The sequence below is a fragment of the Pristiophorus japonicus genome, chromosome 3 (genome assembly GCF_044704955.1).
Source record: "Pristiophorus japonicus isolate sPriJap1 chromosome 3, sPriJap1.hap1, whole genome shotgun sequence".
Classification (NCBI taxonomy): Eukaryota; Metazoa; Chordata; class Chondrichthyes; family Pristiophoridae; genus Pristiophorus; species Pristiophorus japonicus.
The window spans coordinates 269,979,764-270,006,134 of NC_091979.1; the positions used below are offsets into that span (position 1 = coordinate 269,979,764).

Genomic DNA, 26,371 nt, shown 5'->3' on the forward strand with positions numbered 1-26,371 from the left:
TTCTTGTGCATGAAACACAAAAGCTTTGTATGCAGGTACAGCAAGTAATCAGGAAGGCAAATACAATGTTGGCTTTTATTGCAAGGGGGATAGAGTATAAAAGCAGAGAAATCCTGCTAAAACTGTACAGGGTAGTGGTGAGGCCACAGCTGGAGTACTGCGTGGAGTTTTGGTCTCCGTATTTAAGGAAGGATATACTTGCTTTGGAGGCATTTCAGAGAAGGTTCACTAGGTTGATTCCAGAGATGAGGGGGTTGAAATGTGAAAATAGGTTGAGTTGGTTGGGCCTATATTCATTGGAGTTCAGAAGAATGAGAGGTGATCTTATCGAAACATGTAAGTTAATGAGGGGCCATGACAAGGTGGATGCAGAGAGGATATTTCCACTCATAGGGGAAACTAAAACTAGGGGACATAGGGCCCAAGTTTCCACATGATTTGCGCCTGATTTTTAGGAGCAACTGGTGGAGAACGGACTATCTTAGAAATTGCAATTCTCCACATTTTTTTTTCTGCAGTTCTAGTGAGGTAGAACAGTTCTACTTTGGAACAGAATTTGTTCTTCAAAAGGGGGCGTGTCCGGCCACTGACACCTGATTTCAAAGTTTCCACAGTGAAAATGTACTCCAAACTAAAGTAGAATGGAGCAAGTGAAGATTTTTTTGAACTGAAAAAACCTGTTCTACACATTAAAAAATCAGGCGCAGGTTACAAATTAGGCGTCCAGAACGAGGTGGGGGGCGGAGGGGGGGGGGGAAGGAAAGTCATTAAATTCTACAATCAATCCTTATTTTACTTCTACAAATATTATACAAATAAATCCAACCTGAATAAACATTTATAAGCAAAGAAAAGATTAAATAAACCATCTTCCTACCTGTGTGAAAGTGCTTCAGCCATCGTTCGTTCCCGCGGGGGAGGGAGCCGTTTGTTGCCGCAGAGGGGAGGGAGGGGAAGGAGACAGTGGTTTGTTGCCGTGGAGGGGAGGGAGGGAGAGGAAACCGCCGTTTGTTGCCGTGGAGGGGAGGGAGGGGAAGGAGACAGCGGTTTGTTGCCGTGGAGGGGAGGGAGGGGGAGGAAACCGCCGTTTGTTGCCGTGGAGGGGAGGGAGGGGAAGGAGACAGCGGTTTGTTGCTGTGGAGCGGAGGGAGGGGAAAGAGACAGCGGTTTGTTGCCGTGGAGGGGAGGGAGGGGGAGGAAACTGCCGTTTGTTACCGTGGAGGGTGGGGAGGGGAAGGAGACAGTGAGAAGGGTAGCCTCAGTGCTGATGTGCTGATGGCAATGTGCTTTTATTAAAAAATGTTCAAAAATTAAACAACTACAAAGAACTACAAAAATGGCTGAGTGCCAATGTTTCCTTCACACGGCGCGTGCGCGAATGCTCCAACGAGCACGCGCAGCGTTGCCGACAGGAAAAAAACGAATTTAAATAGTACCCGCCCCCTCCCACTTACAAAATCGGCGCGAGTGTAGGCTCTACCCCCCTGGGCGCCACGCCAGGCCGACATGGAGCTGCAAAGCACTCGAGAATAGTGCGTTTTTTTTCTGGTGCCGTTTTAGGCGCGGAAAACGGGCGCCCAGCTCGGAGGGGCGCCCGTTTTTTATCCTGTGGAAACTTGGGCCCATTGTCTCAGAATAAGGGGTCGTCCATTTAAAACTGAGATGAGGAGGAATTTCTTTTTTCAGAATTGTAAATCTATGGGAATCTCTGCCCCAGAGAGCTGTGGATGCTGGGTCATTGAATATATTTATGGCGGAGATAGACAGATTTTTGAGCGATAAGGAAATAAAGGGTCATGGGAAGCGAGCAGCGATGTGGAGCTGACTCCATGATTAGATCAGCCATGATCTTATTAAGTGGTGGAGCAGGCTCGAGAGGCCAGATGGCTTACTCCTGCTCCTATTTCTTATGTTCTTATGTTTATCCAATCACCTTAAATAGGAAAAAATGGCAAAGATTTTAGGTATTTGTGTTTCTGTGTTCTGCCACGATTGTCAAAATATCCACTGTGAAAACACAGAATCCTTCAGCTCATGTGGAAAATGAAAATGAGATTCTCGAAGAAAATTGAGAAAAAATGTTATGCCATTGTATAATTTTCCAGCTTAGATAATTAATCATAAAATGTCCCTGGTAATTATCAGTGATACAAGAATGATCACCAGTTTAGTATGGCACATTGTGAGGAGTTGTGGAGCATCAAAACAGAAAGATTAAAGAGCAAATTTTGTGTTTCTGTGTTGCCAGCACAGAATATTTGCATATCAGCAAATTGTATGTGTGAAAACCCCAATTTCCTAATAGTGGGGCAGGAGTCAGGCCCAAGACTGCAGATGGGAAACTTTATACCAAAATATTATAGTTAGGAAAATTAATACTGATGGTCTTGGCAAAAGCCGTGCTCCATTTCTCCATTTGGTACCCTGACGATGACCAGTGTTAAGTTTTATTGCACCATGGCTCTCAGATCCTCCAATCTCAGGACACCACGAAGACCTTTACATTAGAATAGCTACTGGCAGGCTTAAACAGACTCAACTGAAATTGTGCTATTCGAACTCAATTTCTGTAGGTCAGCATATTAGCATCACATAAAGTGCAGATTTGGGCTGGTCTGGGGAATGCACCATGGCTGGGAATAGGAAGTTGCTTATAAGTAAAGTTTAACAGGGTGGGGACAACTAAAGGAGAGTGTCATGATAGGGTGACAACAATCATGAAATCCTTTGGAGAACCACAGATGGCATCTCAATGCACTAGCAGGCTTTGCCGTGGCTGAAGGGGCAAGAAGCTTAAACTAGACAATGAAAGGTGAAGCGATAGGCAATCCACAGAATGAGTCTACTGACAAAAGAGGAACCAGCCCAACATCTGACCCCTGCTTGACTGCTAAATTAGAGGTGGTGCCATGTGAGATGGTTACAAGGATCCCTGTGCCAGTCCATGACATTATCCTCATGTATCAGCTTTGCAGCATATCTGCAAGGTCATAGAGCAGTATTTAAGACCATGGCTGATCATTACTGTCACTGAATGTGACAGTGTTATATGGCTTGGGAGCTGCGGGAGTTTTTGCAGCTGATGACACAGCTCTGCATTTGCCTCTATGCTGACCCAGACCTTGAAAAGACAGTTGTCCATGGTCATTGCCAGGTAGGTGTGTCAGGGCCTGCAGAAAAAGTTGCTAACCTATTGCCAGCTGCACACAATCAGATCATCCTTGACAAAAGGAGGCAGTGGACCCGGCATCTTATCCTTTCTGGGGGTGTGGAGAAACAGGCACACACCTGGCTGTACAACCTTCCACCAGTCAGATATCACATTGCTGAGGAATTTCATAGCCACTGTTTTTTGTTGAGTGCTTTTCAAAGATCTTCAGCAAAGTTTGAGACTTGAATACTAATGAATGAAATTCCATTGAATTATGACTTTCTTTTTAATATTGTGACAGGTGATGCTGCAAGAACAACAAATGCAACAGGTACTAAAACTGTTTTCAAACTAACACTAAACCCTTTCCATAATATCCTGCACCAGTCAAAGCTAGAGCTAAAGCCATTCTTAGAGTGCGATAGATGACTCTGAAACAGATTTTATTCAATGAGTTTCATGTGTTTGTGATCAGTATAGTTGATGTGAACTAGCTGAGGAAATTGGTCTCTGGGCTCAACAGAATAAGCTAATGGCTGGAGCAAACTGTTGGCCTAATGGTAGCTCAAGGAAGGAAGTAGAGTGCTAAATCAGGAAGCAGGCAGGGTGGTAGGTGTGCAGTGCTGCCATGTTGGAAGGCTCTTCCCCACCCTTTTAGGGAAGCGCCATTGCTGCAGGCTCTGCAAGGCAAAATCTTACCTGGTCCCCGATGGCAGCTGCGATCCAGCCCAATCAGCCTAATGTATTGCAGCAGAGTGCTAGGCTGATCGATTGGGAGCAAAGATGATTAAACAAAGTTGACTGAGAACATGCTAGAAATTTTTTCACTTCCTGTCAAGGCTCACATAAGACCAACAGTCACTTTAGCAAGGTACTAGAGGGTGACTGCCAGCTGTGGAACCTTATTCCAACAAGGATTAAATGGGTTCGAGAGAAATTGAGGAAAGGAAAATTGGCAAAGAATATTGGTAGGGAGGCAAAAAAAGAAAATGGTCGTTCTTTTGCCATATATTGATCCACCTGAACATATCCACTTCCTGACTCTTAATAGGTGGCTCTTGTGGAGGGTATCTTGGAGGTGCCAATGGGTCTGTTATCAGTCAAGGTTATCCATACTCCTATCTAAATAATGCACGATGCACTTGGTACATACGAGTGAACAGAAATCAAACAATAAAGCTGGAATTTACTGACATTGAGTAAGTACAAATGTTTTTATTTTCATATTTTAATGTAAATAATGGCTGTAGTATTTGCTGTCAATTAACTATTGCTGATAGTCATTTGAATTACAACACAGTGAGGGGGACTAATAATTTAATGTTGTGCCAAAAGTGCTGTGCTAGGATCACATTCTTGGCCTCAAGGTGAATACTTTTAAACTGAAGTATAGCCCTCAGAAAGACAACAAGGAGGAATTCTCCATTTTGTCTACAAAAAACAGTATTATAGAAATCTGTTCTGTCAGTTTACACAGGAAAAACTCCCAGAACTAACCAATGCATCAGATAGCTCTTTCCCCAGCCGACTGATATCCAGCTGAATAGAGATCACATGCTTCCTGGTCCCAGATGCTGATTCTGCCACCTGATCACAACTCAAATCTTCAGCACCAGTTAAGGTTCAAAAATCCATCCATGTTCAGCTTTTGTTTTTCATCCAGAGTCGACATTCAGTTAAGAAATCCAGGTCCTTGCCCAGCTTCAGCTGTTGATGGGCAGGAAGCCTAACAGTTATTGGTTTAGTATGTAATCCTGTAAAGGTTCAACATCATACCTGATTTCAGTCTCCATACCAATTCTTCATTGAATCCTTTCCAGGGTGAAATGGGGAAATGGTTGGGAGCAATGACCAATGTTTTTGGATGTCAAAACAGTGATGACAATTTGTCTTGGGTCAGTTCACCATCACATGTTAAAATAAGCATTCTTTCCTAAATGTGTTCCCAGAAACTAGAGTCATTTTAGAGATTTTTCAGAAGTCACTTTTTTACTGCATAATTTTCCACAAGTCCCTCTCATATGTTGTGGAGAAATTGCAAACTATTCCAATCTTCCTATTTCTAACATCCTTAAACTGGTTATATAATATTCAAAGCCACAAAAATCTGTGACCATTCCAATGTATTCCTGCGATATCTTCAATGGAAGTCCATTGGGAGGGACAAAATTAAGATCAGGGCTCGCTACATTAGGACTTCTTGTTTTTCCAGTCCTCAGAGGAACCCAGTATCGATGAGGCCTGGCATACCTCGCTGAACCGGTGGATGTAGGGTCCAGCCTGGGATTGTGGCCTGGACCCCTGAAGGAAAAAATATTTTTTTAAAGGAATTATTCCAGAGTAGCCCCTTGGAGAAAACCATTACTTCTTTCTGGGGGGGTTGGTACCCACCCCTCTCCAGAATTCAGTCTGCCCTTCTCGAGTGCTGCTGGGCCTCAATTCCCCCATGCACAGAGGAAATTCATGGGGATGTGGGAATGGGTTTGTTGCAAATATAGAGTAATTTCTCTCAAATAATTTTAATTGCACCTTTTTAATGCACTTTATTATGTTTATGGATGCAGGAATTGTTTTTTCTGCTTATCAGAGAGAAATCTGTCGAATGGATCTGCACAGAGAATGCTGTAGATTAAATTTTACCCATATCTCCTTCTCAAAGATACAATACCTCGACCACAGTATCATAAAAAGTTACAAAGGATCAAAAGTAATGAAGACTGGAACCCACAGAATCATAGAATGACACAGCATAGAAAGAGGCCATTCAGCCCACAGTGGCTGTACCGGTTCTTTGGTAGAGAAATCCAATTAACCTGGCTCCCCTGCTCTTTTCCCATAGCCCTGTAAATTTTTCCCTTCAAGTATATATCCAATTCTCTTTTTAATGTTGTTATTGAATCTGCTTCCCCCATTCTTTAAGGCAGAGTATTCCAGATCACAACTTACTGCGTAAAAAATTTTTTTCCTCACATCTCCTCTGGTTCTTTTGCCAATCACTCTAAATCTGTAACCTCAGGTTACTGATCCTTCTGTCATTAGAAACTATTTCTCCTTATTTACTCTGTCAATACCCTTCATGATTTTGAACCTGCTCTGCTCTAAGGAGAACCCAGCTTCTCCACATAACTGAAGTCCCTCATCCTTGGTACCATTCTCGTAAATCTCTTCTGCACCATCTCCAAGTCCTTGACAACCTTCCTAATGTGTGGTGCCCAGAGTTGATACATTGTTTAGAGTTCAGCTGCATTATTGTATTATAAAGGTTTAGCATAACTTCCTTGCTTTTGTACTCTATGGCCTAGAAATTGGTCTCCGAAGCAACTTCTGTTATCGCCTTTGTTGGGTGATAACAAGGCAGTAACGACTTTTCAACCGGGCGCGGTGAGATGAACGACTCCCGCTACCTTCGGCGGGAGGTTTGCAGCGGTGGTAGGATTTTGCGCACCAATCTCCTTCGCCTGGAGATCGTGACGTCATTGCCATGTGCATCGTCCCAGTTGCGCCCCAGTCCAACACTTCGGTTCCGTCCCCCCGCAGCATTGCTGGGCGAAAAGGCCGGCAGCTGCAGGAGATGTTGACCGGGAGGCTGGGCACTTCAGGAGCGAAAGTTCAAGGGGCGGTGGCTGAGGTAAGTATAATATGTCAAAAATGGTGCATTTCAATATTTTTGATTCCTCTTCGGCTGCGATCGATCAGACTAGCTCTCTGCTGGAGTGCGTGGAGCTGGATCACATGCTGCCGTCGGGGTCCAGCTAACTGGTCCCAATGCAGATCCTGCAGCGATGGCACTTCCCTTTAATGGAGGGAAGGAGCTTCGGAACGCGGCAGGGCTGCACGGCCCATTATGCAGCATCCTGTAGCGCTCCAGGAAGGAAGTGGAGCGCTTGATTTAGTGCTCCACTTCCTTCCTGGAGTGCAAACACAAAATTGTTTGAAAGCTGAAAAACATTAGTGACTGGCGCTAAGTTTTAAAAATAGGGCGCTCCAGAATATCTCCCCCTCGTCTCTATTTAAAAAGTCAAGGATCCCATATGCTTGTTTAACAGCTTTTTCAACTTGTCCTGTCACCTTCAAAGATTTGTGTATATACATCCCAGGTCTCTCTGTTCTTGCACCCCCTTTAAAATTGTGCCATGTAGTTCATATTGGATCATCTCATTCTTTCTATCAAAATGTATCACTTCACACTTATCTCCATTCAATTTCATTTGCAATGTGTCTGTCCATCTCACCAGGCTGTCTATGGCTTCCTGAAATCTGTTACTATCCTCCTCATTGGTTACATTTCCAACTTTTGTATCATCTGTAAACTTTGAAATTATGCCAGGTCATTGATATATATCAAAAAGAGCAATGGTCCTAATAGCGACCCCTTTGGAAAAACCACTGGAAAGGTCACTCCAGTCTGAAAAACAACTGTTCACCACTACTCTGCTTTCTGTCCAGTAGCCAGTAAATGTTCTAACAGTACAAATACCCTCTGCAGTATCAGTTCTGAATAGTGGGAGCAGCAGAGACCCAGAGCAGACACTTGCAGTTCTGCGGTGGTCAATGCTCTTCAACAAAACTTTATTCAATGATTATCTTCTGTTTACTATTGCTCAGTCAGATTTCAAACTGGCTGGGGGAGACATGAAATTAGAGATTGGGGTAGGAATGCAATGGTAGACCTTGCAATATGATTGCCCTGAGAATTTTGCTGCAATATTGCCTGATTTGTGATCATGTAACAAGTATAAGGGAGATTGGAAATATTCAAAGGTATATGGACCAATTAATCAGATAGCAGAGAGAAAGACAGACAAATCTTAGCTAGATAAACATAAGCTAATGAATATTGGATCGGGAAAGGTAATCTATGTGTGTACAATGAAGGATTGTTCATTGTCAAAAATGGAAATGCAAAAAAGATTTGGGTGTGATTATTAATCATGCAAGTGCGCTATCAATATGAAGCTATTATCTACGAGGACAATCAAATACCAGATTACATCTCAAAAAGATTTGATTATAAGACAAAACAAGTTATATTTCTGCCTTGTATCAATGACAGTGTTATATTGTAAAGGTACCAGAGAAGAAATTCCTCCGGGGTCTCCCAATTTTCTGCCATAACTGTGATGGAAAATTGTTTGCTCGGTCCACCCGATGTTCCTGCATATCTTCTGTTGAAGTTACAGAAATTCCTGGCAGTAATTCTTAAGAACATGAGAAATAGGAGCAGGAGTAGGTCATACAGCCCCTCGAGCCTGCTCCGCCATTCAATAAGATCATGGCTGATCATCAACCTCAACTCCACTTTCCGTCTGATCTTCATATCCCTTGATTCCCCTCGAGACCAAAAATCTACCTATCTCAGCCTTGATAAGCATCCACAGCCCTCTGGGGCAGAGAATTCCAAAGAGTTACAATGAGTGAAGAATTCTTAAGTTATGAAGAGAACTCGCAAAATCAAACTAAGTCTTACTGGAGAAAATACCAAAGAGGCACAATTCAGGATGTAAGGAAGCTATTTAATTTGAATTGAGAGCAGAAATTCTGAGGAAAAGTGTTCAAAATTATTATATGTGGGAAGAAAGCATCCTGGGTTGAACAATGAAAGTTGATAGATATTCAAGTATATGCTTGCTAGCCTTGAAAAGTTGGGAGAGAAATTCTACAAGTAAATTTGTATGTGCTAAGGCAAATTATACTACAGGCTGTACCTCAGTTGAAAGAATGGGGTGGATGGAATGAGTAGCCTATACTTGTCCAATATTTTCTTCTGTTTTTTGTTTAGATCCTGAAATGCCTTCTAATAGTGTTTGTACATGCAGACATATTTATTAATGTCGATTTATTAAGTATGCTGATAAAAAAAAAAGTATTTCTATGAATTTCATTTTCAAACTATGATCATTTTCTTGACAGCCTGGAAGTTACATCAACTTGCTCATATGATTATATTGCAATATACGATGGGCCTTCAACAAACTCTATTTTGCTTTCAAAAATCTGTCATGGATCAAATCAGACATTTAAATCATCGTCCAACAGTATGACAATATTTTTTAGATCTGATTCCAGTGTAACTAGACGTGGATTTACTGCAAACTACTACTCTCTCAATGATGGTGAGCTTCATTACATTTCTTGTCTCAAAATTGCAATGTGCTTCAAACTAGAAGAATTGTAGAGAAATTAGCTATTGATGCATCTTTCACATTTAATTTGCCATTAAAAAGGCTCTATCATTATGTTTCACTACAAATGAAGCCAAAACGTTTAAAGATAAAGGGGGCGTAATTGCCCTGTGCCCCAATTGCGGGCGGTAGCCTGCTGGGACTTCCTGCGCCCGGCGCAGAAGTCCCGCCCCGGCTGCTGAATAGAGCTTACCACCCTTCAAAGGAAATGGAGCTCACTCTTGCGTGCTCCACTTCTTTTAGGGGCAGGACAGCGGCGCTAACGGGATGACGTGCTTCAACGTTCCTCCCCTTTGCTTAAAGGGGAGGGCCACTGCCCACACTGTAAGGCCTCTGATGGCCTCCACTAGGCTACCAGGGCAGCATGGTGCTGGGCCTACAGACCAGCACCCAAAACGGAGTGCCGGGCTGCATGATGGCGGCCTGGACCACGCAAAAATACAGGTAGGGAAGCCGACCCGAGAGTTGGCAAAAATGGTAAAATGGTGGCACCAGCCGTTGCTGACCTCCCCTTTAACGTCCACTGCATGAGCAGATGTCGGCCAGCTTCGTGACTCATGACGCTGGCGTTGACAGCTGCTTGCGCCAGCCTCGCGGGGCGGTAGGTGGTCGGCGCGTGTGCTGAGGGGTCGCCGCACAGATTCAAAAAATGTTCTCCACGTGACACGTTAATCCTTTGCTGAGAGGATGCTCTGGAGTAGATGTTACATGCCCCTCCATCCCCCAATACTCAGTTCCATTGACTTCAATGAAACAGAATATCATTTGGGGCCTTTAACAAGCAGTCCACGTGATACAGTCCATTTTGCAATATCCCAAAGCGAATTTATAACCCACAGTCTGTGCCAACACCACCCTTACAGGCTGCTGTGGGTTGTGGGAAAGTCTCCCAGAGTGACCGTCATTCTGATTTTCCATCCTTTCATGTTGCTGCAAATGATGCCTCTGGTCTGTGCTTCCCCTGGACTCAGCACCCCCTCCCAGATTGCAGCTGTGAATTAGTACCGGCCTGGGCAGAAATCTCTGGGCACAAAGTGCTTTATGGAGTGAGCTACTATGACGTCACGTGGAAGGGTGAACAATAGATATTTGGTTTGTAGCAAAAAATAAGAATTGAATTTATGAGGTTTGAGTAATTGGCATTGAACTTTAGACCCTGGCCACAGAGGATGAGCTAAGATACAGAGAATATATTGATCCATTTTAGAATGATAAAAGTTCCTTACATCTATTTTAAAATTGTAAGCTGCAAACTTGTTTCACATAAAATAATTTCAGATCTAATCTAACATTTACTGTACTATACAGGATATGGCTCATGCAAATACAACTGTGGGGAATATTCATCAGGTTGTTCCTGTGATTACAACTGTGATTATTATGGCAACTGTTGCCCTGATTTCTGTGACCACTGTTCTTACATGAATAACGGTAAGAGAACTTTCAGAAAATAAACTAATATTCAAATATATGTCATAGTTAAAAAATATGATAAAAAGTCTATCAGAATTACCAATGGGACATAATTGAAGATTATTGCTCATATTGAGAATCAGTATAGCTGAATCCTGATGATGTGAGAGATTTTTCTGCAGTGTATAATGTGATTCCTGATATTGTCAGGACAGATCTGACCTATAACCTTCAAATGTTAAACCCGGTCAGTCTGAAATACAATAACTCAGTTTGGTTACTACTGGCATGTTTCCTTCCACTTGTTGAGTTTGTTCTCATGCTTTGCTGCTTTGGACAGTGTTTGTGGTGAGGTTAATTGCAGTAAGAAAGAAGAGATCGCCAGTGAATGGGAGGAGGTAAATCCTGACAGTTTCATGCAACATTTTTACAAAAACTGAACTTTTAAATTTATTCATGTCTAAGTTCTGCAAAAGAGGATAACTGCAAATACATTGTACCTGGGCAATAGCTGTTGTGATTAGATTTTTTAATCAAAAGGCTAAACACTATTTTAGACGAGCACCATGGGCCCAAGTTTCCACATGATTTGCGCCTGATTTTTAGGAGCAACTGGTGGAGAACGAACTATCTTAGAAATCGCAATTCTCCACATTTTTTTTCTGCAGTTCTAGTGAGGTAGAACAGTTCTACTTTGGAACAGAATTTTTTCTTCAAAAGGGAGCGTGTCCGGCCACTGACGCCTGATTTCAAAGTTTCCACAGTGAAAACGTACTCCAAACTAAAGTATAATGGAGCAAGTGAAGATTTTTGTAGAACTGAAAAAACCTGTTCTACACATTAAAAAATCAGGCGCAGGTTACAAATTAGAACGAAGTGGGGGGGGGGGGGGGGAGGGGGGGAGAGGGAAGTCATTAAATTCTACAATAAATTCTTATTTATACTTCTACAAATATTATACAAATAAATCCAACCTGAATAAACATTTATAAGCAAAGAAAAGATTAAATAAACCATCTTCCTACCTGTGTGAAAGTGCTTCAGCCATCGTTCGTTCCCGCGGGGGAGGGAGCCGTTCCGTGCGTTCCTGCCGGGGCGGGAGGGGAGAGCCGTTCAGTGCGTTCCCGCTGGGGCGGGGGGTGGGTGAGAGCCGTTCAGTGCGTTTCCGCGGGGACGGGACGGGGGGGAGAGCCATTCAGTGCGTTCCCGCCGGGGCGGGGGGGGGGGGGGTGGGTGGGGAGAGCCATTCAGTGCGTTCCCGCCGGGGCGGGAGGGCCGTTCAGTGCGTTTCCGCGGGGACGGGACGGGGGGGAGAGCCATTCAGTGCGTTCCCGACGGCGGGCGGGGGTGGGGAGGGAAACGGCTGCCTCAACTTTCTGAGGCTTTCTCACTGCTGCAGGAAGCCTCAGTGCTGATGTGCTGATGGCAATGTGCTTTTATTAAAAAATGTTCAAATATTAAACAGCTGCAAAGAACTACAAAAATGGCCGAGTGACAATGTTTTTTTCACACTGAGCATGTGCGAACGCTCCAACGTGCACAAGCAGCGTTGCCGGCAGGAATAAAACTAATTTAAATAGTACCCGCCCCCTCCCACTTACAAAATCGGCGCGAGTGTAGGCTCCGCCCTCCTGCACACCGCGCCAGGCAGACAAGGAGCTGCAGAACGCTCCAGAATCGCGCGGTTTTTTTTAGGCGCCGTTGTGGGCGCGAAAAACGGGCGCCGAGCTCGGAGGGGCACCCGTTTTTTTTCGTGTGGAAACTTGGGCCCCATATTTCAGCAATTTCAAAATGGAAGATGAACAGTATAGTGGTTGTGCGCATGTTTTTTATTATGTTATACTTGGAGAACAGAGCCGATGTTCATGAATCAAACCTAAGGAACCCACAATTAAATTCTGACTGAAGGATAACAGCAGAGTTTGTCCTGCTAACGTATGGGATAAGCTGCCACCTAGTTAACTGAATGTAGACTCAGTAGAAGCATTCAAAACCGAATTGGACAGGTTACTGACTTAACAGGGAGCAGAAGGACACAGGCTTGAGATTGAACAAGGAAGGAGATGCAACTTGTAGAAGATGGAAATGATGGATGGGGAAGATTCCCTCAAGTTTCTACTTGTTAGTGATGTCATGAACATGATGGAAAGATTTCCTATGTTTGCAATTTGCAGTAAAATTGTAACCACTTTCCAAAAGAAGATGTTTATTAATCTGCTAGCAATAGCAATCGGAGGAATTCTTACATTATGTATGCAAAGTCACTGATATAACCAGGGAAAATCTATGTCTAAAATGAGCTAGATTGACACAAAAGCCTTTTCATCTTCATACCATTGTGTGTTCCTAAATAAATGACTTAATACATGAAACCTAGATGAAAATGTCAATTATAGCTGATAATAATGTCAATGACAGCTATATTCATTTTCTTTTCAATATATGTTAAATTAATGTTTCTATGAGTATGAATATAATACGATTGTTTAATAACACTGGCCAAAGCTAAATAATTGTGTTTTTCTACAGGATACTGCAGTGCTAATACAACTACTGAAGGTGAGTAATATTTTCACACTAAAAGTAACGCCTTTTTTCATGCTTTTGATAAATACTCCTAGTGGACGAGACTCTGAGAGTGCAGATGGGAAAATGCAACTTTTTACCAAAAATCTCCAAGTGAGGAAAAGTAATATTGATGCTCTTGGCAAGGAATTGCTCTGCATTTCTCCATTTGGTTCTTTCCTAATGTGAACTCGGATCCTCCAGTATCTGGACTCCCCTAAGACCTCTGTTCCACACAGTATCCCTATCACCATTCTCAAGATATGTACCTCTGAGCTTACGCCTTTCCTTTGCTACATTTTCAGTCTCAGTTATTCCCATTCCATGTTTCTCTTTACTCATTGATAAGCCTCGTTCATGCAGTCCCTCATGAAGTTGACTGCTCTTATTGCTCCAATGACTGCGCTATTGCCTTTACATTGATAATCATCAGTGACACAAGAGTAATCGCCAATGCACCATGGCACAGTGCGCAAGGTTGTGGAGCAGCAAAAGAGAAAAATTAAAGGGTAAATTTTCTGCTTCTGTGGTGCCAGCATGGAAGATTTGCATGGCAGTAATTTGCATGTGTAATCCCTGATTACCGATAGTAGGGCAGGACTCAGGCCCGAGTGTGCAGTCGGGAAACTTTATACCAAAATATTACAGGTACGAAAAGTAACACTGGTAATCTCTGGCAATCTCTGATCACCACTAAGCCCTTTAGATTAGAATATCTAGCGGCAGACTCTAAACAGACTCAACTGAAATTGTGCTATTTGAACCTAATTTCTCCACATCAGCATATTAGCATCACTTAAAGTGCAGATTTGGACTGGTCTTGGGAACGCACCGTGGATGGGAACAGGAAGTTGCTTATAAGTAAAATTTTAAGGGGTGGGGACAATGAAAGGAGAGTGTCATGATAGGGTGACAGAAATTCTGTAACCCTTTGGAGAGTCACAGAAGGCATCTCAATGTTCAGGTGCCGGCTGCTCTGTTAATGCTTTATTCCAATGAAAACCAAAATATTTGTGATTTGCTGTCTTTTGCACTGGGTCGCCTGGGCACAGTGAATATCAGATTCCTTTATAGTCGTGTGCTTGGATCTACCAGATTTCCTGATGTTCGGTGTGCTCAGGCAACCCTGTGCATCTAGCCTCAGACACAGGAAGAGATCTACATATCTTTTTCTAACATCAGAAAATAATTTAAGCTGTAACCTAATATTTACTGTACAACAGGATATGGCTCATGCAGATACAACTGTGGGGAATATTCATCAGGCTGTTCCTGTGATTACAACTGTGGCTATAATGGCAACTGTTGCTATGACTTTTGTGACCACTGTTCTTACATCAATAACGGTAAGAGAACTATTAAAACTGAAACTGGCACATAGATGTTTGTTAAAGTTTACAAAAAAATGAAATGATAAAAAAAACCTTCCATATTAAGAAAAACATTTTATTATAGACTAGTAGATCACCCATAGTGTGATATATTAGGGGTTGAGGCCATGGTTTGGGAAGAGGAGCAAGCTGGTGAGGGATGCAGCTTGAAGACAAGAGCAAAGAGTTGGTAGAGAGAATACAACACCATGTCAGGCAACAGAGCTGGCGGACAAAGTGTAAGAAAAGGGCCAAGTTGAAGTAGTGATGAATATGGATTGGTTTCCTGATACCTGCCAACTGGGAATGGGGAAGTCTGGAATCTGAGGCATATTGACCTTTCAGTGGTATTTTTAACTTTCGCCGAATGCGTAAAATGGGTGATATCGGATCGTCCGCCCATTTATCATAGATTGGGTGTATAATGGGCAACTGTGAATGTTTAAATTACTCCAATGTGTCTGAGGCTGAGGACAAAGATAGCTTGGGGCAGAGGTCAGGAGCAGCGACATTCCTGAGGCTGAGACCAGCAACAGAGGCGTTCCTGAGATTGATGTCAAGACTGAAGATGTTCCTGAGGTCAGTGTCAGCAGCCAAAGTGTTGCTTGGGTCAAAGTAACAAGCAAAGATATTCCTGGGGTAGATGTCAGAGATGAACGCATTCCTGAAGTCAACAGCAGGATTTAAGGTGTTCCTGGAGTTGATGTCAGCAGTTAAGATGTTCCTGGGGTTGAAGGCAGGAGTAAAGGTGTTTCTGGCACCAAGGTCAGGAGTTAATTTGTTCCTGGGGTCGACGTTGGGAGCAAAGCTGTTACTGGAGTCAGTATCAGAAGCGATGGTGTTCTTGGGGTCAGTATCGGGAGCGATGGTGTTCTTGGGATCAGTATCAGGAGTGAAGATGTTCCGAGGGTTGATGCCAGGAATAAAGATGTTTCTGGGTGGTGGTAAGGAATCCCACGGATGAACTGAAATGGACAGAGAATCACATGCTGTGCATAACTGAATTTCAGCTGCTGCACAAGCCTGCCTGTTGTTAGCATAAATTTGAAAAATTACCTCAAATTCTTAGTTTAGTAAGATTAATGTTAATGTGGATCTGAGTATAAATGAGGCACAGGCTGTACCTCTGCAGTCCAACACCTTGGGACCTGACCGGTGCCATACCAGAGAATTTTCCGGACCATGGGAGGTCATGCCGATCCTAGACTTATCATGTCCTGATCACAGCGCTCGGGCCCCTGAACGCCTCCGCCACGCTCCGGCTGCAAAGCTCCAGCCTCACTCCTTCTCTGCGTTAGTTTGCTGATCTTTTCCAGACAAGGTGGAGTCCCGACCCTGAAGCTGGATTTGCGCATGCGCAGAAGGCTACTGCGCATCATTTCATCGCTCAGAATCTCCATTTTTTTCAATCCTCGGCACCTCAGTTAGCCTCCAGGAAACACGTGAAACCAGGACACCACCCACACAAAGCCACAGCTCTGCACAGAGCCAGGAAGCGCGGGAAAACACAGCTGAAATCTCGGGCCTCCCTCTCTCACGGTGCTGGTTTGGAGCTCTTTTTCTGGAGGCAACTGCTGACAACGCTGCTGACAACAACCCAGCTGCGTTCTGCGCATTTGCTGCGCAGAAGCCTACTGCGCAACATTTCGTCACTCAGGATCTCCATTTTTTTTCAATCTTTGGCACCTCAGTCAGCTGCCTGCCTTCCCTTTCCTTGCCCGCTTACCTTCATGAACAGTGTGGGACGCCATCCCCGCCGGGAATGATGCCGGACCAGGGATGTTTCCAGATTAAAGAGTCCCAGATTGGAGAGGTACAACCTGTACTTTCAAAATATTTGATACACTAACTTACTGCTTCCAATTATTCTATTTATAGGTCACTGTAATCTTACTGCAAAGCCTACTCGTAAGTAAAATTTTACTATGTTTGCAGTTGTGTATATTGGTGCCCCTGCGAATAGCTATGAAAAAATTCAATGTTGTTGACTTCCAAAATCTACATGGATAGAACTGAGAATGAATAATTGAATGATATTTAGTATTGATTAGATGTTGTAAATTCTATGTTTCATACCTGTTAATCTTATTCCTGCCAAAAATATTTTATCATTATTTGTTTATGGTAAACTAATACCTTTTTTGAATTTTAATCTGTACTTTTTTAAAATCTTTTCAGCGCCAGTATCAGGTAAATAATTTTAAATGCTCCTCATCTCTTTCTTTAAACAGAAACTGTAGACTGAGCAGTTTCTCCAAAGAAAATATCAGGGCTGAGTTCTAAGTGAGGTCTGAGCACTTATGTGCTTGCTTCAATATTTTTCTTCCAATGATCTCTACATGACCTCCTATTTCATGAGAACAATGACTGGTGATTGGGTACAGTTACATATGCAGCAGTTGGTGGGTTACTCAACAATGAGACCATTATAGTCAACAGCTTGACATAATTGAGCAATGAAAATTTTCAATGGCCTTTGAATCAGCTGATGAGTTGACAGTTCCAAATGTACAGTAAAAGCTCCCTCAGCCACAAGCTCTTCCTCACGACATTTCCACAACAGACTTTACTCCATCTAGTCTGACCTTATTACCTCTCTCACTGTTGACAGATAGCTTATGTCATCTCTACTTCACCTGCCATGTATTGCATCAGCATGGGTGCCCTTTATATTCTCTCAGCTTGATCCTCAGAATCCCACCACGATCTGAGCCCTCACACCAGCAGCACCTACAACACACCAACCTTCTCCGCAATTACCTGATGCTGCACAGGACAGAGGGCACCAGCACCCGACCACGTTTCTGCCTGGGAGGCCAGGGATGACCTCACCATGGCCAGATTTACTTCGCTTGGCACTGTACACCCTGGCTGCCACATGATGCGCCAGGTCGTACCACCCCACGCCAACACTATAAAGCATCCCTACAATTCCCAAGCCTTTCACACTCATCTTCATTACGGGAGTAGGGTTATGTCTCAGCATTCACTGCAACTCATTAAGCCACTTCCAAAAGTGCATGCGGATGTGTCCAAGAAGGCAGTGTTGAAAATAAAGATTTCAAAGTTTGACAGCACATTAACAGAAATTTGACATGAACATTACATAAAACACCCAAGTGCCTACCCTTGTGTGTTGTTAGTTGGTATGATTGCACTAGGATGAGGGTGAGTGTGAGGGGTGGTTAGTGAGATGGAGTTGTGATAATATAGATAGAGGGATGGGTTGAGGTGCAAGGTAAGTTGGTGTGAGTAAGGATGTGCAGGAATAGTGTAGGGAAGGCAGAGTGTTGGGGATGTGATATGAGGCACAGCCGGTAAGGTTGCGTGTGGCTTTGTACTAATGTTTCGTGATCGACTGAGATAATTGAAACGTTTGTGGCACTGCACCCAGGTCCTCCTGACCACATCACTGCTTGTGCGCTCATGTGCAATGTGCAACTAGGCTATGATGATCTCATGGGGAGGTCCCAACCTGCGTGCCCGCCACGGACTCGCCGAGGTTAGTAAAATCCCAGCCTTTGATTCCCAATTGGGTTCGCTGGTCTCAGCCAGGGCAATGATAAGGATGCTACAATAGGCCTCAGAGCCCGGATTCAAATAGGAGATAAAGAACAGGTTCAATCAGTGTTCCTACTTCTGATTGCAGCCTAGTAACTGCCATTGATGAAATCAGAATCAGGCTTAGCTGTGATGGCCCAACAGATAACCTGTGAACATTCACTGTCAAGGCTCACATGAGACCAACAGTCACTTAAGCAAGGTACTAGAAGGTGACTGTCAGCTGTGGAACCTTATTCCAACAAGGATTAAATGGGTTAAAGAAAGGTGAAGAAAGGAAAATTGCCAAAGAATATTGGTAGGGAGAAGAAAAAGAAAATGGTTGTTCTTTTGCCATGTATTTCCCCACCTGACCTTATCCATTTCCTTACTGTTCATAGATGGCTCTTGTGGAGGGTATCATGAAAGTGTCTTTGGATCTATTATCAGTCAAGGTTATCCATACTCCTATCCAAATAATGCACGATGCACTTGGTACATTCGAGTAGACAGAAATCAAAGAATAAAGCTGAAATTTACTGACATTGAGTAAGTAAAAATGTTTTCACTTTCATTTTTAATGTAAATAATGGCAGGGGTATTTGCTGTAAATTAACTATTGCTGATAGATTCACTTAAATTACAACAGTTGGGGGCAACCAATAATTTGATGTTGAGTGTCAAAGGTGCTGTGGTAGAATCACTTTTATGGGTCCAAATTTTCCCCAGCACTGGGCGCTGTTTATTCGGCGCCCAGTGAGCTTTTTGTCACTGAAAGCCAGTTCAAAGATTCCCCAGTCTTGGCGTGCCGGCGTGTACTACCAGTGCCAGAATATTTGCCGCCATACATTCTGGCGCTGGTGTACCTGTGAAGAAGGTTCCCGCACCATTTCTGGGCTTAAGACCAGGTTTCCACCCTATGAAAATTTTTAACCCGGCGCACAGATCCTATAATCACCGAAGGAAAAAACCTTGCCTTCAGTTGGAGAAATCCGTGCTGGCCCGCTCCTATCCCCGGCCGAATGGACTCCCTCGCTAAAACTTTAACTATTAGCACAATTTAAAATTCTACATTACCAGTAACTAAATATAAAAATAAAAATGTTAAATGAAAACTTAGTACGAATGTTGCTCCTGCGATGTTAAACTGCATTCAGGCCAGTTTGGTTTTTTTTTCAGCATGCGCAACGCGCTTATATATTTAAAAAAAATTATTTCAATTACTTGCCCGTTTTTATTTCTGGAGCACATGCACTGTGCAGTTCCGGCGCACACTTGAAGCCCCGCCCTGCGAGTTCAGCTCGGGTAGTGCCGGTGCCAGAAGGTGCGCGTGGTGGAAGGAAACTTTTGTTTTTTTATTTTCAGCATGAGGGGCTAAATCAAAACGGACATCCAGGTAAGTAAGCGCCATTATTTTTTTTTAGGGAAACTTGGGCCCCATGGCCACTAGGTGAATACTTTTAAACTGAAGTATACCCCTCAGAAACACTGAGGGGATGGATTCTCCATTTTGTCTACAAAAAACAGTAGTATAAAAATCTGTTACGTCAGTTTACACAGGAAAAACTCCCAGAACTAACCAATGCATCAGATAGGTCTTTCACTGATTGACTGATATCCAGCTGAATATAGATCAGTATGCTTCCTGGTCCCAGATGCAGATTCTGCCACCTGATCATAACTCAAATCTTCAAGGTTCAAATATCAATCCATGTTGAGCTTTTGTTTTTCATCCAGAGTTGACATTCAGTTAAGAAATGCAGGTCCCTGCCCAGCTAAATGATCTTCAGCTTGTGATGGGTAGGAAGATTAACAGTTATCGGTTTAGTATGTAATCCTGTAAAGTCAAAATGGTAAAGAGATTCAACATAATGCCTGATTCAGTCTCCACACCAATTCTTCATACAGTACGTCATTGAACCCTTTCCAGGGTGAAATGGGGAAATGGTTGGGAGCAATGACCAATGTTTTCGGATGTCAAAACAGAGATGGCAGCTAGTCTTGGGTCGTTCACCATCATAGATGAGATTTTACCCACATCACCACCTTCTCATAAAGATAAGCAAGACCTCGACCACTGTATCATAAAAAGTTACAAAGGATCAAAAGTAATGAAGACTCGAACCCACAGAATAATACAGTATAGAAGGAGGCCATTCGGCCCATCATGCCTGTGCCAGTTCTTTGGTAGAGCTATCCAATTAACCGAGTTCCCTTACTGTTTCCCTGTAAATTTTTCCCTCCAATACTTCCAATTCTCTTTTTAATGTTATTATTGAATCTGCTTATTCCATCCTTTTAGGCAGAGCATTACAGATCACGACTATTGCATGAAAAAAAATGTTTCCTCGTGACGCCTCTGGTTCTTTTGCCAATCACCCTAAATCTGTGACCTCTGGTTACCGAGCCTTCTGCCATTGGAAACTGTTTATCCTTATTTACTCTGTCAAAACCCTTCATGATTTCGAACCTGCTCTGCTTTAAGGAGAACAACCTCAGCTTCTCCAGTTTCTCCACATAACTGAAGTCCCTCATCCCTGGTACCATTCTAGTAAATATCTTCTGCACCGTTTCCAAGACCTTGATAACCTTCCTAAGGTGTGGTGCCCAGAATTGAACACAGTAATGCAGATGCGGCCTAACTAGTGTATTAGAAAGGTTTGGCATAACTTCCTTGCTTTTGTTCTCTATGCCTCGATTAAAAAATCAAGGATCCCATATGCTTTTATAACAGCCTTCTCAACTTGTCCTGTCACCTTTATAAATTAGTGTATATACACACCAGGTCTCTGTGTTCCTGCACCCCCTTTAAAATTGGACCATTTAGTTCATATTGCCTCTTCTCATGCTCTCTACCAAAATGTATCACTTCACACTTCTCTGCCTTAAATTGCATCTGCCATGTGTTTGCCCAGCTCACCAGGCTGTCTCCTTCTGAAGTCTGTTACTATCCTTCTCATTTCCAACTTCAGAATCGTCTGCAAACTTTGAAATTATGCCAGGTCATTAATATATATCAAAAAGAGCAGTGGTCCTAATATCAACCCTTAGGAAACACCATTGTATATGTCACTCCAGTCTGAAAAACAACTGTTCACCACTACTCTCTGCTTTCTGCCCAGTAGCCAGTAAATGTTCTAACAGTAGAAATACCTCTGCAGTATCAGTTATGAATAGTGGAAGCAGCAGGGACCCAGAGCAGCCACTTGCAGTTCTGCGTTGGTCAGTGCTCCTAGACAAAGCCTTTATTCAATGATTATCTTCTGTTTACTATTGCCCAGTCAAATTTCAAACTGGCTGGGGGAGACGTGAAATTAGAGATTGGGGTAGGAATGCAATGGTAGACCTTGCAATATGATTGCCCTGAGAATTTTGCTACAATACTGCCTGATTTGTGATCATGTAACAAGTATAAGGGAGACTGGAAATATTCAAAGGTAGATGGACCAACTAATCAGATAGCAGAGAGAAAAACAGACAAATTTTAGCAAGATAAACATAAGCTAATATTGGATCGGGAAAGGTAATCTATTTGTGTACAATGAAGGATTGTTCATTGTCAAAAATGGAAATGAAAAAAGATTTGGATGTGATTATTAATCATTCACTGAAGCTATTATCCACGAGGACAATCAAATACCAGGAAACATCTCACAAACATTTGATTATAAGGCAAAACAAGTTATATTTCTGCCTTGTATCAATGACAGTGTTACAATGCCAGAGAAGAAATTCCTCCGGGGTCTCCCAATTTGCTGCCATAACTATGATGGAAAATTGTTTGCTCGGTCCATCCGATGTACCTACATATCTTCTGCTGAAGTTACAGAAATTCCTGGCAGTAATTCTTAAGAACATAAGAAATAGGAGCAGGAATAGGCCTCCTCCACCATGCAATAAGATCATGGCTGATCATCAACCTCAACTCCACTTTCCCGTCCGATCTCCATTTCCCTTGATTCCCCGAAAGTCCAAAAATCTACTTATCTCAGCCTTGAATATACTCAAAGATTAAGCATCCACAGCCCTCTGGAGCAGAGAATTCCAAAGAGTTACAATAAGTGAAGAATTCTTAAGTGATGAAGAGAACTCCCAAAATCAAATTAGATCCTACTGGAGAAAATATCAAAGGGGCACAATTCAGGATGTAAGGAAGCTATTTAATTTGAATTGGGAGCAGAAATGCTGAGGAAAAGTGTTCAAAATTATGTGGGAAGAAAGCATCCTGGGTTGAACAATGGAAGTTGATAGATGTTCAAGTATATGCTTGAGACAGGTTAGATGTGGGAAGAATGTTCCCGATGTTGGGGAAGTCCAGAACCAGGGGACATAGTCTTAGGATACGGGGTGGGCCATTTAGGACTGAGATAAGGAGAAACTTCTTCACTCAGAGAGTTGTTAACCTGTGGAATTCCCTGCCACAGAGAGTTGTTGATGCCAGTTCATTGGATATATTCAAGAGGGTGTTAGATATGGCCCTTACGGCTAAAGGGATCAAGGGGTATGGAGAGAAAGCAGGAAAGGGGTACTGAGGTGAATGATCAGCCATGATCTTATTGAATGGTGGTGCAGGCTCGAAGAGCCGAATGGCCTACTCCTACACCTATTTTCTATGTTTCTATATTTTCTAACCTTGAAAAGTTGGGAGAGAAATTCTACAAGTAAATTTGTATATGCTAAGGCAACTTATACTACATCGGTTGAAAGAATTGGGTGGATGGATTGAGTAGCCTATACTTGTCCAATATTTTCTGATGTTTTGTTTAGATCCTGAAATGCCTTCTAATGGTGTTTGTACATGCAGACATATTTATTAATGCCTGATTTATTAAGTAAGCTGATTAAGAAAAATGGATTACTGTGAAATTCATTTTCAAACTATGATAATTTTCTTGACAGCCTGGAAGTTACATCAAATTGCTCATTTGATTATATTGCAATATACGATGGGCCTTCAACAAACTCTATTTTGCTTTCAAAAATCTGTCATGGATCAAATCAGATATTTACATCATCGTCCAACAGTATGACAATATTTTTTAGCTCTGATTCCAGTATAACTAGACGTGGATTTACTGCAAACTACTACTCTCTACTAATCAATGATGGTGAGCTTTGTTACATTTCTTGCCTCAAAATTGTAATAAGAACATAAGAAATTGGCCCCTCGAGCCTGTTCCGCCATTCAATAAGATCATGGCTGATCTATCATGGGCTCAGCTCTACCTCCCTGCCCGCTCGCCATAACCCTTTACGCCTTATTGTTCAAAAATCTGTTCATCTCCACCTTAAAAATATTCAATGACCCAGCCTCCACAGCTCTCTGGGGCAGAGAATTCCATAGATTTACAACCCTCTGAGAGAAGAAATTTCTCCTCATCTCAGTTTTAAATGGGCGGCCCCTTATTCTAAGACTATGTCCCCTAGTTTTACTTTCCCCTATGAGTGGAAATATCCTCTCTGCATCCACCTTGTCGAGCCCCCTCATTATCTTATAAGTTTCAATACGATCAACTCTCATTCTTCTGAACACCAGTGTGTATAGGCCCAACCTACTCCAGCTATCCTAATAAGTCAACCCTCTCATCTCCAGAATCAACCGAGTGAACCTTCTCTGAACAGCCTACAATGCAAGTAGAATGTACTTTAAACTAGAAGAATTGTAGAGAAATTGGGAATTGATGCATCTTTCACATTTAAATTGCCATTAAAAAGGCCCTATGTTTCAAGACAAATTAAGCCAAATTAAGCCAAAAGGATTAAAGATGAAGATTTTCAACTTACCACCGGGGCATAAAACAGGCCTTGCAGATCGGCGACCATTACAGAAACCGCCTGATTTGCATTTTCATTGATTTCAGGCAATCGCAATGTTAGTTTTACTCACTGGCGGCAAGTGGAAAATCTACTCCATGTTTTCATAGTAGTTGTGGTCACGTTTTATCTTTTCATGTGAACAGTCTTCCTGGGATGGTTTACTCAGGAAGCTAGTTTAAGAAGGTATATACACCAGGTAAAGGCTGAATTACGAACATGTGTTTTATATTTTGACGTTGTGGATTTTGCGGTTGGTATGACAGCGTACTCTGAGAGTACGCCGTCATACCGCCTTTGAACTACACCGTAAGTTCAGGATTTCCACTTGCGCCTAGCACGTCATCCGCACCGCCTTGGAACTCACAATTGCTGGTGCAGTGTTGGGCTATTTGCCCACCAACTTCCCAACAATTACAGACAAACTCTTACGGTTGGTGAAAGCAGGTGCAGGAACTTGTTTGTTTTCATTGCCGTGCAACTGAACGAGTAATAAAAACACAAATTAAAATTCGAAGAGTTGTGTTGCAATAAAATTAACTGATGACAAATTAATTTAAAAAATAATGTATTCCTTATAACACTCTCTACCTTCCTCGTTTCGTTCACCATCCTCCTTTTTGCCCACAATATGGTGATTCGGACTAATTCACTAATGTCTTCCTGAAGACGCTCTATTTAATAAGAACACAAGAAATAGGAACAGTAGAAGGCCATTTGGCCCCTCGAACCTGCTCCGCCATTCAATAAGATCATGGCTGATCTATCATGGGCTCAGCTCCACATTCCTGCCCACTCCCCATAACCCTTTACTCCCTTATCGCTCAAAAATCTGTCTATCTCCACCTGGTCTATTCAATGACACAGCCTCCACAGCTCTCTGGGGCCGAGAGTTCCACAGATTTACAACCCTCTGAGAGAAGAAATTCCTCCTCATCTCAGTTTTAAATGGGTGACCTCTTATTCTGAAACTATGCCACTTAGTTCTAGATTTCCCCCATGAGTGGAAACATCGGGCCCAAGTTTCGAGCCACGCCTAGAACGGCGCAGTCCCGACCTGGACGCCCGTTTTTCGCGCCACAAAGTGCGCCTAAAAAAACCCTCCAGATTCTCCACCTCCCTGCAGGTCCTCTGGCCCTCAGCGCAGCGCAGCAGGAGCTGTAGGGGGCGGAGCCAGGTCCCTGCGCTGAAAACAGTGCTGGGACCTCTGCACATGCGCGCTACAGTGGCCGCGCAAGTGCAGTAGCTCCAGGTGCCCGAAACTGTGTGGGAGGGGCCCGAAGCACGCAGCCCCTAGCCCTGGCCGAATGGCCTCACTTGGGCTGCGTGAATAAGGCTCCTCCCACGGCCAGCTCCTGCTTCCTCCCGATCCGATTCGACTTCCGCTTCCCGCCCCCCCCCCCCCCTCCAGACCGGAACCGGCCCGACTCGACTCCCGCTTCCCCCGCCCCCGGACCGGACCCGACCCGACTCCCGCTTCCCCCCCCCCCCGGACTGGATCCAACCTGACCTCCCTCCCCCCGACCTGACCTCCCTCTCCCTCCCTCCCCCCGACCCAAACCGAACCGACCTCCCTCCCACCACCCCCCCAACCCAACGCCACCTACCTGTAAATCTGGTGCTGGGGACGGGCCCTGCCCGAAGTCTCGGGCCCGGCCCGTTCAGCCTCCCTCCCCCTTCTCTTTTCCCCCCCCTTTCTCCTTTCCCCCCTTCTCCTTTCCCCCCATCTCCTTCCCCCATCTCCTTCCCCCCATCTCCTTCCCCCCCATCTCCTCCCCCCCATCTCCTTCCCCCATCTCCTTTCCCCCCTCCATCTCCTTCCCCCCCATCTCCTTTCCCCCCATCTCCTTTCCCCCATCTCCTTTCTCCCCCTTCTCCCCTTTATCCCCTTCTCACCCCCTTCTCCCCCCTCCCCCTTCTCCCCCTTCTCCCCCATCCCTCCCCCTTCTCCCCTTCCCTCCCTCTGCTACCCCCCTCTCTCCCTCTACCCCCCTCCTCCCCCTCCCCTCGCTATCAGAAACACAGATACTGATAGACAGAGAATGAGAGACACACACTGACAGACAGAGAGATAGAGGCACTGACAGAGACACACTGCGGGGGGCATCCCAGCACGCTGTTGGAGGGCTCCCGGTGCTGCAGTCGGTAAGTAGAAAATGTTTTATTTATTGATTTAAAAAAAAAATTATTTCTTATTAATTTTTTTTGATTGATTTATTGGTTGATTTATTGATGTATTTATCATTTATTATTGATGATGGCTCTTTATTTGTAAAACTGAAGTGTTTAATGTTTGTAATCTTCCCTTTAAACCCCCCTCCCCCATTCCCTACGCC

General features: G+C 43.5%; 1 protein-coding gene across 5 annotated transcripts in view; it reads left to right on the forward strand.

Moving 5' to 3' along the window:
• The window catches only part of LOC139260284 (scavenger receptor cysteine-rich domain-containing protein DMBT1-like), a 280,342-nt gene that overhangs the window by 235,358 nt on the left and 18,613 nt on the right, over positions 1-26,371 (forward strand). For 4 of the 5 annotated variants that reach the window (XM_070876709.1, XM_070876707.1, XM_070876710.1 and 1 more), the window contains 9 exons: positions 3,453-3,482; positions 4,203-4,350; positions 9,062-9,264; positions 10,642-10,764; positions 13,276-13,305; positions 14,535-14,657; positions 16,560-16,589; positions 18,623-18,770; positions 23,121-23,329. In XM_070876709.1, the coding sequence (XP_070732810.1) occupies positions 3,453-3,482; positions 4,203-4,350; positions 9,062-9,264; positions 10,642-10,764; positions 13,276-13,305; positions 14,535-14,657; positions 16,560-16,589; positions 18,623-18,770; positions 23,121-23,329 (1,044 nt within the window). The remainder of the gene's footprint in view (positions 1-3,452; positions 3,483-4,202; positions 4,351-9,061; positions 9,265-10,641; positions 10,765-13,275; positions 13,306-14,534; positions 14,658-16,559; positions 16,590-18,622; positions 18,771-23,120; positions 23,330-26,371) is intronic. The other variant, XM_070876711.1, reaches the window with a different exon arrangement.